Consider the following 19518-nt stretch of genomic DNA (forward strand, 5'->3'; position numbering starts at 1 on the left):
TCAGTTCTCTCAGCTGCTCCTCATTAGACTTGGGCTCTAAACCCTTCACCAGCTTCGCTCCTCTTCTTCGGGACTCGCCTCGTGAAGGCGATGCCGTGGGCACTGCCTCAAAGCTGGTCAGATCAGCGTTATCATTCCTGAACGGGACAAAGAGCTCACGGTAGCGGGGCCGGGCATGGACAAACCCCGCGGCCGCCAGCTCTACCCCTAGGCACGAACGTTCTCCTTGGGCGGGTGCCCCTTCCCCCTCACACGCTTCCCGCCCGGAGCCCCCTCTACTGCCGGGTGACCCCACAGGGCCCGGCCCCTCCTGCCGGGGGCGGGCGGGGCGGTGCCGCCGCTGCGCGCTGTGTATTGGAATGCAGGGGCGCCTCCACCCGCTGCCGCCGCCAGCAGCGCCTCCCGCCCGCCCCGCCCCGCCCCGCAGCAGCCGCGCGGCCCCGCGCCGCCGGTGGGTGAGTGAGTGCAGCGGGGCCCGGCGGGGCCGGGGAGGGCAGGCTGGGAGCTGGGCGAGAGGCGCTGTCCAGAGCTGATCTGCGACCGGCGGGCGGGCGGGGGCGGCCGGGTGGGCCGGCCGCGGGGCGATCAGCACCACGGCTAAGGAGCCGCGCCGACCGCGGGGGCGCTCGCCGGGCCGTGCCGCCGCCGGAAGGCGAAGTCGTCGCCGGCCGGGCCGGGCCGGGCCGGGCGCAGCCGCAGGCCCCGAGCCCAGGAGCAGGCCCGGGCGCCGCTCGCTCCCCCTCCCGCGGACTGCCATCGGGTGGGCGCGGCGGCTGTGACCTTGCTGGTACCGAGGCGCTTCCTCCATCCCGCGCCCCCGCACCGGCGCCGCTGCTCTTCCCCGCCCGCCGCGGGGAGAGGAGGAAGCCGGCCGTACCCACCGGCCGGCGGCAGCGGGCGGGCTGGGGGCGGCGCGGGGAGGGCGCTTTGTGTGGACAGGCAGAAAATGGCCGCATGCCTGTCAGGCAGGGGGGAAGGGAAGGAGGGAGGGTGACGGGGGCACGGCCCGGCCCGGCCCGGCTTCCCCGGCGGATGTGCGCCGGGCCGCGGGGAGGTCGCCGCGGCGCCGGGCAGCCCCCCTTTGTTGGCGACCTTGGGGCGGGCGGCAGCCGGACAGGGGCACTCAGCGGAGCCTGGACGCAGCACCCACCGGCGGGCCCTGCTCCTCCCCCGGTGTCTGGCGTGGTGGGAGCCGCGGGGCCCGGCCCGAGATCACTCGCCTCTCCTGAGCCCCGCCTGGGCCCTGGGTCCCACCCGCCCTCCACACGGTGGGATCCTGCACCACACATAGGAAAGAGCCACCCCGCCCCCCCAGCTCCGGGGTCTGCTTCCCGATGTCCCAGCACCTCAGCAAAGAGCTTTAGTTTTTTCATGTTCCCTGGAGGGCTCGACAGTATACAGCAGAGGAGACTTTTCCACACTCGGGTGCTTACAGGTGTTCCTTTTCTCTTCCAACAGAATTACTGCCATGGCAACTCAAGTGCTGGGACAGTCTGGTGGGAACAGCCTCTTTCCCAGCAGTTCTAATATTGGCATGGCATTGTCCAATGACATGTATGACTTACAGGATCTTTCTAAAGCTGAGCTGGCAGCTCCTCAGCTTATTATGTTGGCAAATGTGGCCTTGACAGGAGAAGTTAGTGGCAACTGCTGTGATTATCTGGTTGGAGAAGAGAGACAAATGGCAGAATTGACAACGGTGGGGGACAGCAACTTCTCAGATAGTGATGGAGAGGGTATGGAAGATAACCAGGCTGCAGAGAGTGACCATGGGGCACCTGAAAATGTGGAATTAAGCTCTCTTGAAGTTCCTAGTGTGGAAACTCAAGGTCCAGCTGCTTGTTCCCCTCCTAAGACTCCCAGTGTGGACAAAGATGGCTCATTGGAAGCATTGAGTACTCCAGAAAGCACAGAGGACAAGTGTAATAAGAGTTTGAAGAGCAAACCATTTCGTTGTAAGCCTTGCCAATATGAGGCAGAGTCTGAAGAGGAGTTTGTGCATCACATCAGGGTTCACAGTGCTAAGAAGTTCTTTGTGGAAGAAAATGCAGAAAAGCAAGCACAGGTGAAAGAGTCTGATTCCTGCACTGCAGAAGAGGTGGATTTCTCTAAGGGCCCAATCCGTTGTGATCGCTGTGGCTATAACACTAACAGATACGATCACTATTTGGCTCACTTGAAGCACCACAACAAAGCAGGGGAAAATGAGAGAGTCTACAAGTGTACCATATGCACTTACACTACTGTCAGTGAATATCACTGGAAAAAACACCTAAGAAATCATTTTCCCAGGAAAGTGTATACCTGCTCAGAGTGCTCCTATTTTTCAGACCGAAAGAACAATTATATTCAACATATTCGAACTCACACAGGTAAGTTTTTAATCTTGTTTTTTTTACTGAAGTGCAGTAAGATTACTGAGAAACTGTGATGAATGAAGGAAGCAGAGTCTTTTTGCAAAGTTTGTTCTATTCTGATAGAGCTTTTTGCTTTCTTGGTGCTACCAGGTTATAGCCTAGTGGAATTTGGTTTGAGCTCCAGTCTATAGTCCTAGAGGACTGAGGAAATGTCAGGTGCCCAAGAGGAGATGAAGGGCATCTGGTTTAGTAATTTTAAGCCAGTTTTTTTGAAAAGGTCATGATTAAGTGTGCCTGTGATAATTCTCACAATATCAAAACCTGATGTAGTCTGGAACTAAAACAAGCAGGTTAGCAAAAGGTGCCTGAATCCCATAGGTAGTCTTGAAAATGGTACCTTTAGATTGAGCTGAAACTTGACTTCCATGTAATTACAGAGAAGGAACAGCTGATATATACATGCAGATGAGTTCCCCAGCATCCACACAATCGGACTAGGAGTTGAATGGTGAATTAATTCCTTTTAATGCTCAGAGGCTTCGTTTTTTTTCTAGGGCCTGCATCACTGCAGCAGCCAGAAGTAGACACATACTTCTGTTGCCCTACTTCAGAAGTAGGCACATACTTCTGAAGCCTTCGAGGGAGTCTGGCCTGATTTCCTGACTTCTCCTAACCTTGTTTTATAATTGGAAGGGACGGTGTGAGGCCCCTTTTTAGCCTGATGTATACCAAATGGAATCAGAGGACTGCAGTGTTGGTGCCATCCTGTGAGCTGGGACCACAGGTGACTTAGGAAATACCTTGCTTTTTATCAGAGAGCCTCATCACCCTCTCACGTGGGGAGTTCTGAGGAAGCAAAACTCCTTTTGACACGGGATTATCATAGCCATCTCACCTCTCTGGGCCATGGGATGCAATTACTTTGCCTCCTGATCCCTTTTGTGGAAGTGAGAGTGCAATTCAGAACTTCCTTGCTGCTTCTCAGAAGCTTTTATTTCCACCGTGTCGGGGCTTTTCTGTGGAGGGGGCTCACTTGCTAACCATCTTCTAGGGTGCTCACCTGACTTGGTTCCCCCTTATTGTAGACTGTGCTGGCTGAGCAAAACACTGGGGAATTTCTCCTTTAAGGTCATGTTTTGTCACAGCAGTGGCATGAATGGTTTGGAGATTTCAGTTCAGTTGCCTGCAGCTGTCTTAGAAGGGTTGGACACTCCAGAGGCCTCGGGGCTGGGCTTGAGCTTAAGTGTGCAGGAGTTTGTGTTGGTCAGCTCACTTTAGTGTTTACTTTGTTGGGGCTGGAAGGGTCTGGTGGGAATTTTTAGTACTTTAAGTCTTTAAGTACTTTAAGACTGTTCTAAGAATAGCTGGGTGGTGTTATTCAGAGGATACCACCAGTTTCAAACCCAGTCCTGTCTAAATATTTTTTTCTAAACAAGTAAACAAAGTTTATTGTGGGAGGTATTAGGAAAATGATGTAGTTTATCTTCCAGTTAATTTTCTTTGTGTGTTTCCTAGGAGATAACAGGAAAGAGACTAGGTAAAAATGGCAAAATAGTAGGAAAAAAACTAAATCATGTGGGGAACTCATGGCCAAATGTGAGCCAGTTCTTTGGTTGCTGTCTAGTTTACCTTTGTCTCAACTTTAAATTCATCTCTGCTTGTGTTTGTAGATGAAATTAGGTCCCCTTTTCTGATTTCTAAAAGCACTTGTTGAGTTTTACAGGACCTAACTGAAAGCATGTTTGCTGAGGAAGTACTCTGTTGTCACTGAATTTGACCAATTTACCGATTAACTGTATTAAACTTTTAGAAAAATCAAGTATATCTAGATTCCCTTTTTCTCCTTTGAAGAGAGTAGTGCAGTCAGGGTTTCTGGTTCTTTTCATTACTGTAATCAAGCTGGAATGAGTGATTATGATTTCAGCATGTTTTAGTCTACTCTTGTGGGTGTTTCTTTGCTACTTCGTAATGACATGCTTAAGTTCTTTCAGGCAGTTCTTGCTTGATAAAAAACTTCCAAATATGTTAATAGAATGATTTAGGAATGTGCCTTGTTTCCAATAACATTGTTTTTGCAGAGAAGAGTGTTAAAGCTAGAGTATTAAAAGAATGAATGAGCTGCTGGCAGGTATATTTTATACCAGGCTAAAAGTCTCCGCCAATACTAATGTGTAATAAATTGCCCTAAAGAACACGAACAAAACCAGAATGTGCAAAAATTCCCCCCAAACGACCCTCAGCCAAGAAAACCTGGAAGAATACCCACAGCTATTTTATAGTCAGAAGTATTTTCAGTCTGTTTACATAACAGTATTGCATTTAGTAAGAACTGTCTGAATAATACTAAAATAGCTGTGGATTGTAGTTTTCATTTAAAACTAAATAAACATATTTGTTGGGAAAAATTAATGGGATACATCCATCCATTCATCCATCATTTTCTTCCTATTTTATGGATTTGGAATATTAAAGAACGAAGTTGGAATTGTTTACTTTTTTGGTTATCTGATATAGGTTAAATAATTTTGGAAAGATACTATCTCTCCTGCTTTTTTTGTTCTTTATCAGACTTTTTTTTTCTGTGGTGGAAAATGCCTCTTTACAGTTAATTTGATTCTGTTGTGTTAGAGCCATACAGTTTTCTCAAATACTGACTGTACAGTGGAGTTTCACAGGATTAATGTGCTGCTGCTGGAGAAGGGCAGTCTCAGTTTTCTACCTGTATCCTGGGACTAGTTGGTTCAGCTCAATGAAATGGTGTAAAGGAGTAAAAATATGCCTTTCCTCTTCCCCAGGTTGGTTTTCTGCTGGTTAGTGAACTTACTTGCCTTATTAATGACACATGCAAATACCAGAGCACATGGCCAAGAGCAGGGAAGGGGGCTGCATGCTAGTACCTTGCATGATTGGAACAAATACCTGTCCTCTGCATGTTTGGGGACCACAGGAAGGCAGGCAGAGGTTACTGCCTGTCTGTTGTTTCTTGCATTCCTGTTGGAAAGCAGATGTCCCAGAACCTACTCTGTATTGAACATATTTTGCAGCTTGTGACAGTGCTTATGGGATAGGCTGCTAAAAAATGTGTGGGACCTTGGGCAGAGGCATGTTTCAAGGACCTTACAGATGGTCATAGGCTTGTCACCTGGGAAAGCTACATCTGCAAGAGCTTGTCTGCTGCCCAGGAGTGGCTTGCTGGAGGTATTCGGGACAATCTGTTCCTCTGCTGCTTGCGCTGAAAGGACTCTTTGTGTCAGTGATGGATCTACCTGGGCTCGTTTGTGCTTGTTAGACATTTTAGACAAAGTTTTGTCTTGATTTACCTGCTGATTCTGGAGCTGTACTATGTGCAAGGCACTGCAGCATTGTTCTCTTCTTTTTTCTCTATTTTGCTTGTTAGAAGAAATTTCTGGAAAACTTCTGGAAAATTATTCCTTGAAAATAATCTGAAAGGCTATATGGCAAAGACATCTGCTTCAGTCAGAATGTTCACAATGTTTGTGTCTAGTTCTGGATTGGTTTCGGTTTGGTTTGTTGTTTCCTTTTAGGTTTTTTGGCTTTTTTTTTTAGATTTTGGTTGTGAGAGGGGATCTTTCTTGCTTGCCACTGTGTTGGAAGTTTGATGGAAGCAGATTGGTCTCAAGCAGATGGGACTTCTAATGGCATTATAAAAAAAGGCTTTATCAAGAGATTGTTGAGGAATTCCTTTGGTGCAGGTTGCTCAGTGTGCAAGCTGCCATTCAAGGTCAAGTTTTGCTTAGGGTGAGAGCACAGTGAGGCCATGAATTGCCAGCCCTGTACTGGTGGTGCCAGCCAAGTGAATGGACACTAAGAGACACAGCAGGAGCCATGAACTGCCAACCTGCTGAAGAATAACAAAGCAGATGAAAACGACTGAGGCCAGCAAGGTAGATGGACACGGAGAGCTCAGCAGCAAGAGCAGAAGACTGGAGAGAAAGAGCAAGACTTGTGTGCAGGTAGATTATGAGGGTGTGTAAGTGCAGGAATTCCACTCTTGGGTCCTCTTTGGAGGCACCAGCTCTGTTTCTGTGTTACTGTGCCGTGGGTAAATGGCTTTATGGAACAAGATGTCTGAGACTGCTATGGGAAACCTGGGATCAAGCCAGTAAGGAAACCTGGTCTGACTGTGTGTGAGTGGGATGTGCAGGCAGTCAAGTGGGGCACCTGTTGGATCACTGGAGCCACCTGCCATGAAAGGGCTTCGGTCCCAGCAGTCTGGCCTTAGGAGTGTGGCTGCCAGAGAGACTTCTGAATAGTCAGAATGGGAACTTTCCTTAACAAAGGTGGTCTTAAACTTGTATGCCCATGTCAGACTGCATGTTCATTTGCATAGAGTTAAGTGCCTGCTTGAGCTTTTGCTAGATTGGGCCTTATTCTGTAAATGTCTTCTGGTGAGGAAAAGATGCTTGTTTGCAAGCATCTTGTTTGCAAGACTGCTTGTTTGCATATAATGAACCACCATGTAAAATTATAATACAAATCCTTTAGGGAATAGTACTTTACAGAACAGCCTGTAAAATGCATTTAATTCCTGAGTGGCAATAACACATTTTAAATTAGTTGTGTTCATTATACTTAAATCTAGTATGTTTTGTGGCCATGCCCTATGTAAAAAAGGCCATGAAAGAAAGCCTGTTTTACATTCCTAATGTTATAGGTAACTTTACAGATATGAAATTTCAGGTAGTGGGAAGAAGATATGACTGAGTATTCCAGGACCTTTAGCCACATATTTTTTAATTGTAAGGAGTCATTTAAAGCCAAAACCATTTTTTTGTAACAAAAACATTACCCCTCCCTTGTACATGACTTAATTTTATTGTGTGTATTTTGCCAATCTCCTACCTTGTTTTAATTGGAAAGGGAGGGGAGTTGTGATTGTTAGGGTGACTTTATCTTTAAACTGCTGATCTAATCAAGAATAATAGTATAAATGTTTGATGGAAGGAAGAAATGTGGAATTAATCTGCATTACAAAGGCTGCTTCTACTGCTGTTTTGGCACAAGCCAGCAGTGGATCTTCACATCATACACTGGCAGATGCAGATCTTTGCTGCTGCACATAGAGCTGTGACTCTGAAAGTGAACACTTATCCTGTGTGCAGGGCTTTTGCTGATGCCCAGGTCTCCGTGCTTTGGAAAGCATCTTGGCTGTATCCCTCATATGTAGCAAATTTTGCAAAATGCTGTTGTCTAATTATGGCTATGATTTTAATAAATACTAGGACTGAGTAACTTACTTTTCCCTTTTCAGCTTCACTCCTCTCTTCTCTTGTGGTCTCTACCAAAGTCTAATAAGTGTTTATAGTGAAGACAGTGTGCTAGCAGTTTGGGACAAACACCCCTGCTTATCTGACCTGCCTAACATGTTAATTGTAAAACTGTCTGCCTTTGTTTGGAGCTTGTCTTCACTTGAAAAAGATTTTCAAGTATCATTGTACTGATACAATTTTTAGCTACAATTGCAAGCTGTCTGTCCTCAGTGGAGATATAATGTATGACAGGTTAGTTTCCATTAGTTTTCCAGAACCAGTAACTCTTCTGGCATGGGGTTTTGAGTCTTTGAAATTAATGTTTATGATACACATAAGCTGTTGGTAGCAGTATAATTTCACTGATCAGGGTATCATGCTTTTCCATGCTGCAAGTTACTTTCACTCTGCCAGTAAAACTTTGGAAGCAAAGACCTACTCTATCTGCACTTGAGTTCTGGTAAATGCAAGTCCATGTGAAATGGATGGTCATATCCCATCTTAATCCAAATTAAATATGGAGGTTTCAGGTAAGGTGTTAAGCAAGGCAAGAACATACCTAGTTTCTTACAGGATCCTTTGTGCATCTTCAGAGTGTTGGGAGAAAATGCTGTAGGGAAGTCAGGTCTGGTGGCTTAAGGCTTCCTAAAGTTGTCTGTCCTCATTATCTGTTGGCTGAGGTTACTGTTGACCCCAGGTGGACATTAGGATGTGCCTCTGTCATATCCTGCTCTTTTACTACCCTTATTCATAAGGCATAAGGCATGATGTGGTCTAGCTCGGGCATGAACTTCTCACAGTCCCTTTGCTGAGAGATAACATGCCCTCAAATACAGTGTGGGGATCTGTGACAGTCTCCCCTGTGTGGCTTAGTAACCAAATTTGGGAATCTGCTGTGTTTCAGTAACTACTTTGCTGTTTGTTTTTGCAGGGGAGCGACCCTATCAGTGTGCGATGTGTCCTTATTCCAGCTCTCAGAAGACCCATTTAACCAGGCACATGCGCACCCACTCAGGTTGGTATGGAGTGGCAGCAGCCTGACTGAGGAAAAGAGGGTGGTTCACAGTATCACAGCATGGCTGCAGTTGGAAGGGACCTTTGGAGGTTGTCTGGGCAGACCCTGGCTCTGGAAGGGCCGCCTAAAGCAGTCTACCCTGTTCTGTGTGAGATGCCATCTTAGCCAGTACAGCCTGAGCTTTAGCTCCTTTTTTAATGGGCAAGGTTGTCTTGCTAAGGAATGCTATGCGTCATGAATAAAACTGATAATGGGAATATTTCTTCTTCTTTTTATTTTTCAAGATCTATTCTGGTACTCATATGGCTGCTCTAGTAGTCCTAGTAATCTAGTAATAAATACAATGTTGTGACAATATAGGAACAAATTATTGTACACTGCTGTCATATCTGAATTCAAATCAGTGAAGCTGGGAACATTTCAGTAGCTGAGAATCTCTTCTGTGATGCTTGGGTTTGAGTCTCTTCCAGGAGTTCTGAGGGAACCCTTAGCTTTTGTTTAGTATGACACAGTGATGTAAATTAGTGTCTGCTTATGGTAAGGAGACACAGGAGAAAAAGCAGACTCAGAGGATGTTCACAAGTGACTCAGTCTTGTGGCGCTAAAAGCCAAATTAGCAATTTTCACTAGCCTTTATTTCCCATTACTGGTCATGAGCTGTGGTGTTACAAACATTTACTCTTGTGCTCTCGTGAATCTTTTTGAATGAATTAACAGCATTTTTGGGAGTTGTAACACCATAGACACAGGCATAGTTGTCTTTTACGACTCTCATAAGGGAGTTCAGGTAGAGGCTGTGCTTTTGATTTGTTTTTGTAAAATCTAAATTGACCAGCCCTAGGTGAATTCCTAATGCTGGCAAACAGGAGTTGAAGTCTCCTGAACAGTAATTGTCTCAATTTCATTTGATAAGGCTTTAAACTGAAACCAGGAGACAGGCAATTTCAACTGTAGTAGAGAAGGGCTTGGGCCCATTAAAAATAGCCAGCTTTAAAATGACATGTCAGTATTCTGGTGTGAGAATTTTGTGAATGTAGTATTCTGATTTCAGAAACAGTATTTGGTAGAACCTCTTATGTGCAAATGAACCACCAAAGTTGCAAATGGTTTGGCCAATACTAAACCTGGAAACCATTTCACAAACATATTGCTCTGCCCTTGTTCTGTGCAAGGAAGTCTCAACTCTGAAGGAGGTAAGGAGTGGGATCTGCCTGTGGCTCCTGCCTCAAAGGTCTCTGAGGGAAGGCATGACTTTCACTATCAGGGGTCTTGTATTAATAGCTCTCCTAAAGTCTACTGTATGTTTTGTTGGATTGCCCAGGCAGCTGTACCTCTTCTATGGCAATTTCTGGACTCCTGCAGTTGACAGGCTGGCTGTTTAAGGTCCGTGGGTGCTGTAGCTTTCTTCCCATGTTGGACAGCAACTGACAGTGGTTTAGAGCCTAATTCACAGCTGGTTTTTTTGCCATCTCGGTACACATCATCTTCACTTTTGCAATAAACCTCCAGGATTTAGTGGAGGTGATGGACACAAACTCTTCACATGCTGTCTTTGAGTTACCTGGTTGCAGCTGCCTCTAACCACTCTCTTCACTTAGAACAGCTTGTTCATATATATGTAAGAGATGCTGTTCTTGTCCTTCTGCAGTGTAACACGGAACTGTTCTTTGAAGTGTAGATAATAAAGGCTCTATACTTGGAGGAAGGATGAGCAATAAACACATCAAACTTAAACTTGTAGAAAATGTAGGAAAAAAGAAAGAAGTAAGGTGGAAAAGGAGGCAATCAAAGTAGCTCTTCTTTAAATAATAAATACATGCTGCAGACAGACATGAGATGATCTGGACTCTTAAACAATTGTTCCCCTACTTCCTGCCAGGGAGGCAGCACAGCCTTTTCTAGAGTTTGCGAGGGTGTTGCAGATCATGTGGTTAACACACAAACAGGCACCACATCTTCAGTGCAGGCTGGCTGGTCTCCTGAGTCATGCCACAGAGCATGCTTGAGTATGGACAGTGGCTTGCAGGGGTCTGAGAAGCACTATTGTATCACAAACAGAACGGACTGGAGTGGATTTTCAACATACTCAAGAAGTAGCATGCATTGGTTCTGCAGATGAGTTTTGACATGCTGGTTCAGAGCTCGGGAGCATCCCAAATTCCTCAGCTAAATTGGCACATGTACAGATGCTCCTGAAGTATTTCTGGACTTGAGTTGTTGCACTAGAAGTATTCTTCTTATTTGCTTTGATATGTAAGGGGAAGGCTCTTTCTGCTGCAGTGGCCTGCACTAAGCAAAACATTTCAGGAACACTTCTACAGGAATCATTACACTAAGACAAATGCAGATTTTAATAGTACCATGATGGCTGTGGACTGCACTTGGCTGGTTTCCAAGAGTAGCCTTCAGCCAGAGCACTATGTGTTTGGGGAAGCAAAACAGTGACTGAAGTTTTTTCAGAGGTAGAGATGATCTGGGCACCCCTTTCGTGTTCTTAGGTTTTTGCTAGCTTCTTTTCCCTCATTTCCTTTTCAATGCAAACATGAAATATGCTAAATCTGTGTAAAGTTGGACTTTTTTGAAACGTTTGTGTGAAACTGCTATTCATCAAATGTTACATTTCCATTTTTCTACAATGCATTCAATGGACCAGTTGGGTATGGATTCCATTTGCTAATATTTCTGTAGAGAGATCTCTGCTGGTATGTATGCCTAGCCCGAACCTGTGATGTTCTTACTGCTTGTTTGCTTTTGGATCCCTTTCTTCCCAGCCCTCACCCCTTCTCTCTGTTTTTTTTAATATTTTGTTCTTAGTGTCTTGTGAATGTGTTTGTGACTTGTGGATTTCTTATGTTGACTTTGCTTCATTTTAAAGGCGCATGGATAATTTTTTTTATCCTTTTCAAGTTTCATATTTCTGTATCTGTATTAGTAGGAAGTGATTGCCCTGCAACCATGCTTGATAATCACCATCATTCCCTTCCATCCTTCCTTCCTTAGGTGAGAAGCCATTCAAATGTGACCAGTGCAGCTACGTGGCCTCAAACCAGCATGAAGTGACTCGTCATGCAAGGCAAGTGCACAACGGGCCAAAGCCTCTGATCTGCCCACACTGTAACTACAAAACCGCTGACCGCAGCAATTTCAAAAAGCACGTTGAGCTCCACATCAACCCGCGCCAGTTTCTCTGCCCTGTTTGTGATTATGCAGCATCTAAAAAATGTAACCTGCAGTATCACATCAAGTCCAGGCATCCTGATTGTTCTGACATCACCATGGATGTCTCAAAGGTGAAGCTACGGACTAAAAAGAGTGAAGCTGACTTTTCTGAGAGTGGTAATGACAAAGTGGGGAAAGAACCAACAAAAGGAGATTCAGCTGCAAAGAAAACAGAGAAACTTGTGAAGGTGGAGAAAAAAGATAATTCAGCAAAGGAAAAAAAGTCAGCAAGCAATGTTTCTGCAAGCCAGGTGACAACCAGAAGTCGGAGATCGGCTTCAGAAAACAAGAAGGTGGATATTAAAACCGAGAAAAGTACTGAGAAAACATGTAAAACAAAGAAGGTAAAAAGAAAAGCAGAGACTGAGACAACTTCCTCAAAGCAAGAGCCTGCAAATGATACCTCAGTAGTAACAAAAAAGAAAAGAAGAGTGGAAGCTAAACCCGGAGACTACCAGGAAGCTCAAAAATGTAATGTTGCACCAGAGGAAGAGCCTAAAAAGCAAAATTTTCACCTCAAGAAAAACAGAAAAAAGAAAGGTCTGAAAATTAAGCACAGTAAAAAGAACAGTAAACTTGGTCAGGAGAAGATTGAGGAAGAGGAGATGCCAGATGAGTATCCTATTACAGAAGAAGATGGAGGTGTTAAGCTGGACACTGAGGGCAGTGACCAGAAGGAGCAAGATCCCACTGACACAGTGGCATTAAGCAGCAATGGTGGTCATGCTCTCAGCAGGGAGAGTGCTGATCCCAAAGTAAACTGCATCCAGGGTCCAGGGCAGCTTTGTCTGCCAGCTCAGGATGCAAACACAGAAGGTGAGGTAGAGGACCAGGAAACGCCTGTGGCAGCAGGAGATAGTGAAGATACTAGTGGTGCAAAAGAGGAGAAGAGACAGGTGGACAAAGGGGAAGACACTTGCTCTCAGGAATCTTCCCATGCAGCGTCTTCTGACAAAAACTTGGATATACTCATGGATGTGGTGCCAGATCTGGCACCTGAGAATGAGCTAAATGAAACTGTGGCAGAAACTGAGACTAACTCAAACGTGATGGACTTGACCAAGACATGCCTACCAGCAACAGAGTCAGCAGCAGATGCTGTGCCAGTGCCTGTGCCCGTGCCCACAAAAGGGTGTACACAAAGCCCTAAAGTGGCTCTGTCCTTATCTCAGGATAACCCAGCCATGAATGAATCTCAGGAAATGGATGAGGATGAGGGCATCCACAGCCATGAAGGCAGTGACATCAGTGACAACATATCAGAAGGAAGCGATGACTCGGGGTTAAATGGTGCTCGCTCTGTACAAGAGGAAACAAGTCCAAAGATGTCACAAGAAGCTCCGGACACCACGGTGGCCAGGGAGAACTATGTGTGCATTTTTTGTGACCGCTCATTTAAAAAGGAAAGTGAATACAGCAAGCACCTCAACAGGCACTTAGTTAATGTATATTATCTTGAGAAGGCAGCAAAAGGGCAGGAGTAGAACTAGCTGTGGTTTGGGGAATCTTTTTTGTAAGATCCTACACAGGTTATGTAAAAATACTGTAGACTGTTTTTTTAAGCAAGGTTTGCTTTAGTGTCTGCATTGGTTTCTTTTTTGGTTTAGTTTTTTTTTTTTTAAGTTGAAAATATTTTTGACAACTTTATGCGTCATGGCGAACTCATTAACTATTGGATCTCTTAACTAGAGAAAGCAGGTAGGGTGTATGAGGTTGTGTTCTATAAAGTCACTGTAAGCTTCTAGTCTATTAGCTTATGCAGCTCTTTTCTAAAATGAGTTTTAGGAACAAGACTGGAGCTAACAATATAGAAGTTGGATGTTTATAGAGCCACTGGCATAAGTTGCTTTTTGTTCTAGCAGCCAACTCTTTCTCTCCCTTTTTCCCCTTTCCCTTTTTTTTTACTTCTTTTCAATGTGTCTTGATATTCAAAGTGTTAAACTACTTGATGGTTTTTCTACCAGGATGATAGATTCTATTACATAAAGAGCACTTTGTAAAAGAAATCAAAGTTGGCTAGTGATGAACATAACTGTTTAAAGCTCATTACAATTATGAACATACATTACAGATCCCCTAAGCATGACTGATGAGCCAAAATTTGAAAGTAGTCCTTCCAACTTTTGATTGGAGAACCTCTTTCTTGATTAATATTTTGATCACTGATCTGTAATTGGCTTTGTTGTGGGGGAGCAAGTTTGTTATTTTTAATTTCTGCTTTTTGTTTTTTGATTGTGCTTTAAGGGCTTAAAATGTTGCACTTGTTTTTGATTTTTACCTATGCAGTTTAATCTTCTAGGAATAACGCTTGAGCTGTATGTGTACACTTTATATATGCATGTTTGGTTTTGTATGGGTAAGTTTTTTTATTTGGAAATATTCAGACTTGTTGCTTACCATGGGACAGTTTTCTGTGGCAGTTTTCTGTGATGTTCCTTACTGCAGATTTTTCTTGTTTTCCTGGGGTGTGATTAACTGTGTATAAAGTTGCTGAAATTAGGAACTACTTGGCTATTTTTTAATTGGTTTAGTGTTGTACAGTCCTTGAGCAAAAACAATATCAGTGCAGTTCCAAAACACTTACAGGATTTATTCTGTCATGGAAATGTGACTTCTGATACTCTGAATACACATTCAGAGTAATAAATTCTGATTTGTAATTTGGGATCACCACACAGGAAAATAATCATTCTCAGTGGAAACAGTCTGCAGATTCTGCAAGTTCCATTTTCATTTTTGTGGTGGACAGCAGTCGAACTTCATGAGCTTTAAAAAACAAAATAGTAGCAGTGATATAATCTAGCATTTCATACACAAAAAACCCCAACAAACATATAAATAACTGGTAAGCAACAAACCTGGCATTAAAAAACTGTAGGAATTCCTGCTCCATATTAATTCTAAACTATCCTGCTTTCATGCAGAGAGTTAGTTCATCTGATTGTCATACCAGGAGTTTTTAATTCTAAACAGATTTAATTTCTAGCATACTAATGCAAGAGATATTGCATGTCGAGCTGCTTGTAACCAACGAGTGGCAAAATGTAAACAAAATCCTAATCAGCAGGGAGGAAGCAAAAGCCTCCAGGTCCCATCTGTGCACTCTTCTGACTGTCATTAGCCGCCTTTCCAGTGAGAGCAGTTAGGGACAGCTCCAAAGAAGCAAATTTGGAGGCAGATGTTACTTGGGGAGTTGAGTTGAAGAGCTCAGACAACATTTGTCAGAGCACTTTATTGCAAGTAACTCTCTCTGTGTAAGCTCTGGAATAAACCACATTCTTCACTCTGTTGTCCCCACAGCATCTTCCCTTCCAAACAAACCCACTGCTGTGAATGAATTCAGAGCAACAATGCTACATTGCTTCTGCTTTTGGGAGAGGTAACAGGAGGCCAAAGATTTGAGAGGGAAGGCATCCCTCATGGCAGAGATAAGTTTTATAATGTATAGTGAGTTTTTGTTTGCATAGATAGTGTTCAATCCTTACCTTGGCTGTGACAATCATTGTCAACTCAAGATCAAGTTGCAACTATATTTATGTTAAACATTAAAAAAAACAAACGTAGCTGAATTTTTTCCTAAACTACCAGTTGTAATAATTTTAGATGTACTTTTTTTCCTTCATAATAGTATTTCTTTATATATAAATGTTGCCACCATTTATGAGTGATGTGAGCAGATGCTGGGAATTCCAGTACTGTGGAGAGGTTTAAAGCTCCCTTCCTATCCTTGTGAAGAGTCTTGGCCATTTTGTGAGAGACTTCAAGGACTTTAGCTGTGTTCAAGTAAACTCATGGACTGTCCTGGTAATTTTTTCATGTTATTTTTTAAATGAAAATTATGCTGTTGACTGACTTTAAAGTTCTCTGTGTGAGACAAAAGCAAAGATGGTTCTCTGAAATGTGCTGCACATTTCTGTGAAGTGGTCAAGGTTTCAATGCTTGATCTGACAAGAACTCTTTGAAGGCAACAGTTGGCTCTTCTTTGGCGGAGTTTCCTACTATGAGATGAGAAACTGAAAATAAATTATTAACATATTAAGAAGAAGAAAAGTTGATTTTTTTTCTATCTGAGACCCATCAACAACATCCTGAACTAGCTAATCTTGGTGCAGAACTCTACTGGAATTCTCTGCAAGGTTTGGGATTGATACAATAAAAGGGCAAGGATGTAATGCATTATATTTAACTCAAATGTTAGGCACTGCTAATACAAGTATTTGAGGGGGAGTATGGGTCACGTAGCCCACTATAAATGGTGGTCTTACATTGCTGTGTCTCCCTTTAAACAGTGCCCCCTTTTTTTTTTTTTGGTCTTTTTCAATATTGTTAAATTATTTTGTGTTGTTTTTGCCAATGCTAGCATGTTTGTGGTTTCTTGGCTATAATACCTGTATTTGTGTTCAACCTCCAATACATGGGTGGAAGGATTAGCATGCTGATATACCCCTACACTGCCAGCCCTTGGTTGAGTCATATATTTTGGGCTTTTTCTGTATGAATCTATACACTCAAACTAACTGCCCTGAAAAATGGTCAAGAAATCGATAGCTAGGCACTTAAAATCCATGGTATTGCAACTGTTTCTGGATTTGGATGATCTAGGCTGGAACTGTAGTCATTTAAAGAAGAATGTTTAACAGCTGTGAGGCCAGTTAAGCTACAGTAATGTCATTGATTTCAACAGATTTAATGTAGCTGAAAGGTATTAAATAAAATTCAAGAGTTTTCTTGAATGTCAGTTGTGTAGATATGTGGCATGCATATGATATTAACAGAATCCAAATAGCTAAAGAAATTGGTTTATGTGTACATATATTTCCCTCCCCCCTTCTAAAATTACATTAGCTAACAAAATTTTGTAAGCTGGCATGGAAACATGTTTATGATGTTTAGTTGCACCATGTTTGATGCTTTTACAGTGCAATACTTGTATTCTCTGAATTAAACCAAAGGTAATTTTTTTCATGCTCTCTACTGTAGTGCATCACAGTCTTTTCTGCATTTGTAGTAGATGTAAAACAAGCCAGATCATACTTCCTGTTTTTACCTGAATCATGTATAAGAAGTCTTTTGTTCAAAATGTAGTATAAAGTTAAACTAAATTGCATTATATTAACCTTTACAAGTGTATTTTCCTAAGCATAGTTATGATTAAATAAACTTTATTAAGGAACCTGCAGCTTCTATCTTCCACTTATTAATGGCTGTGGAAGCCATTTGTAATTAGAGGCAGGAGAAGTGCCAATATCATTGACAGAGCTCCTGAAGACCTTAAGCTGGGTAGGTGGGCCTGAGGGAGTCAATACAGAGATGCCAGACTTGCAGACAGGGACAGTGGCTCCAGAAATAGGTTCTTTTTCCTTTTCAGTGTATTTTTTTTGTTTCCCTGCCCGCTTTAGTACGGACAGGGTGCAAGATGGGGGCTGCATGCACACAGACAAGGTTCAAATGCAATACTGAAGCTGTTTGTCATTTGGAAGGATGGGCCCAATAGGATGAAGGGCAGTATTTTCTGCCACCAGAGAAGAAGTGCAGCTTGACAGAAGCTGTGGAATTTAAATTTGAGTTACAGAGGTAATGCAAGTGACAGTGGAAATGGAGGTTTGTGAGCTGTGCAGTTGTTACTCAAGCAGCAAAGAGCAGGGTGCAGTGCTGCCAGAGGACATAGTCTTGGGGGCTGCAGTGTGGCAGGGGCTGTCAGTGCCCAGACAAGGGGCAGGCTTGGGTTGTTCCTCCTGGAATTTTGTAGGCTGCATGTGAGCAGTTTGTGGTATGGACAGGGAACAGGAGTGGTGCCTGAGCTTGCCCACAGACTGCAAAGGAGGTTGTAGGAGTGTGGCATAGAGATAGCAGGGGCTGGGTACCTGAGTGCCTGTTTTCCTGTGCTGAGTTAATGATTTCAAATTGGATCAATAGAGGAGGCCCTGCCCTTTGTACCACCAGGTAGTGCTGCCCCCCACCCTCAGAAAAGTGTTCCTGGGACAAGCTGGCTTACCTAGAGAACCCAAGTGGGTTGGCAACCTGAGAAATAATTTTCCCTTAAACCTGCAGTCAGGTCATCCTTTGACTAGTTCCTTGCACCCTGTCAGAAAACCTGCTATTTTTTTCCCAGCAGAAAACCAGGATAAAACCCACTAGGTTGAAAACATGCTAAGAATCTGCTTTGTGCTAAGTTGTTTTTTAACAGAACCAGGTAGCCAAGCAAAGGTGCATGGCTCTGCAGTACCTTGCAGGCCAGCAGGAGACCTTGCCCACACAGTGAACTGCCCAAAAGGTGAGTTGGCTGGCCTGAGGGATGGCTTAGCTTCCTGATGGCATGTCAAGCTCATGTCTTAATTCAGCTGCCTTATTCAGGCTTTGCTAATCTTCTGAAGGAGCTGAAACGCTAGGTTCCTGATTTTGGTTTGGTGGTTGTCTTTTGTTTGTTTTTAAAGCTTAGCCATGCTGACATAAATAGCTTGATCACTGTACTTGTATATAATATAAGTACATATATGTATAATATAAGCTGTATGTAGAAAAAGGTAGAGCTAAAAGGATAGATCCTTCCCTTGCCCAGGTTGTATTTTTAACCTTGGTAAATTGACCTCTGAATCTCAACTTTGGCTGGAAGCACCAGACCTGCAGCAATGTATCCTGTCTCAGGCCAGGCAGCTGAACCTGTCCCTTGCCCACTGGCTGGTCAAAGGAGCCTTCTTGGTTTCTTTTAACGCTGTATGGGTCAGAGTGCTCAGGCTGCTGTCATCTGCAGCAGAGGCTGTGCTGTAGGTGAAGGACAGATGAGGTTTATTGCGGTGTTTGTTTCCATCAAAAACAGCCAAAGGAGAGTTACGGCAAAAAATTGAGTGGAAGGATAGTGACTGGTCCCTTGGTGGGGATGCTGGGGACAGGGATGCTGACAGTGTCCTGAGTCATTGCAGAGTGCATCTATCAGTTCATATATAGATGTCACTCAGCAATTTAACTCTTAAGGTGAGACCTCTTTGAATCATTTCAATAAAAGATTGGACTGTGAGTAGGTGCTTAATCTCTGGGAACACAATGTCAACCTCAGTTTTAGTGTACTAGCAGGAAAAATGGAGAGCGCCTCACTTCTGCTCTCATCCCTTCCCATCTTCTCTGCTCTTGAATTCAAAAGAAAAAATCTCCATGAAGTCACCAATAGCCTTTAAGTTCATTTTTAGGTGAATAGCTTCCCTGCTCCCCATGGCAGAGCTAGAGAAATATTTGTGGTGTTTTTTCTTCACACAAATCTGCTCTTTCTCTTGCTCTAATTCTAGTCTCCTGAATTCTTTGTCACAGAATTTTCAATCAAAGGTTTCTATGCCTTTTTTCAAGCCAGCAAATCCTGGAAATGTTCTGACAGTTCAAGCAAGAGTCGTTCCTATTTTACACAATGGTCTATGGTGACATGCAATGTAATTGAAGTTAAACTAGGAGCTTAGTAATTTACAGCACAGATCCTGAGACTTGTGACTCCTATTTACCATTTCTAATTAAAAAAACAAAAAACAACCACCAAACTCTGTCTTTTCTGAGCAGTACTGGTCCCTACAAAATGCATACATTCCTGGGCTGGTCCTCCAAGCACTGTCTCAGGGGTTGGGGGTCAGCTGTTGGTTCCCTGACTTAACCTTTAGCCCCAGGCAAGGTCTCT

General features: G+C 43.7%; 1 protein-coding gene across 1 annotated transcript; it reads left to right on the plus strand.

Annotated features, from left to right (window-relative positions):
* The first annotated feature begins 1468 nt into the window (after positions 1–1468).
* Positions 1469–16996, plus strand: REST (RE1 silencing transcription factor). Its single transcript, XM_062492935.1, has 3 exons — positions 1469–2372; positions 8559–8642; positions 11643–16996. The coding sequence occupies exons 1-3, from the start codon at positions 1469–1471 to the stop codon at positions 13343–13345; spliced, it is 2691 nt and encodes an 896-aa protein (XP_062348919.1). The 3' UTR covers positions 13346–16996.
* Positions 16997–19518: the final 2522 nt, after the last annotated feature.

This window comes from Cinclus cinclus, chromosome 5 (assembly GCF_963662255.1).
Source record: "Cinclus cinclus chromosome 5, bCinCin1.1, whole genome shotgun sequence".
Taxonomy (NCBI): domain Eukaryota; kingdom Metazoa; phylum Chordata; class Aves; order Passeriformes; family Cinclidae; genus Cinclus; species Cinclus cinclus.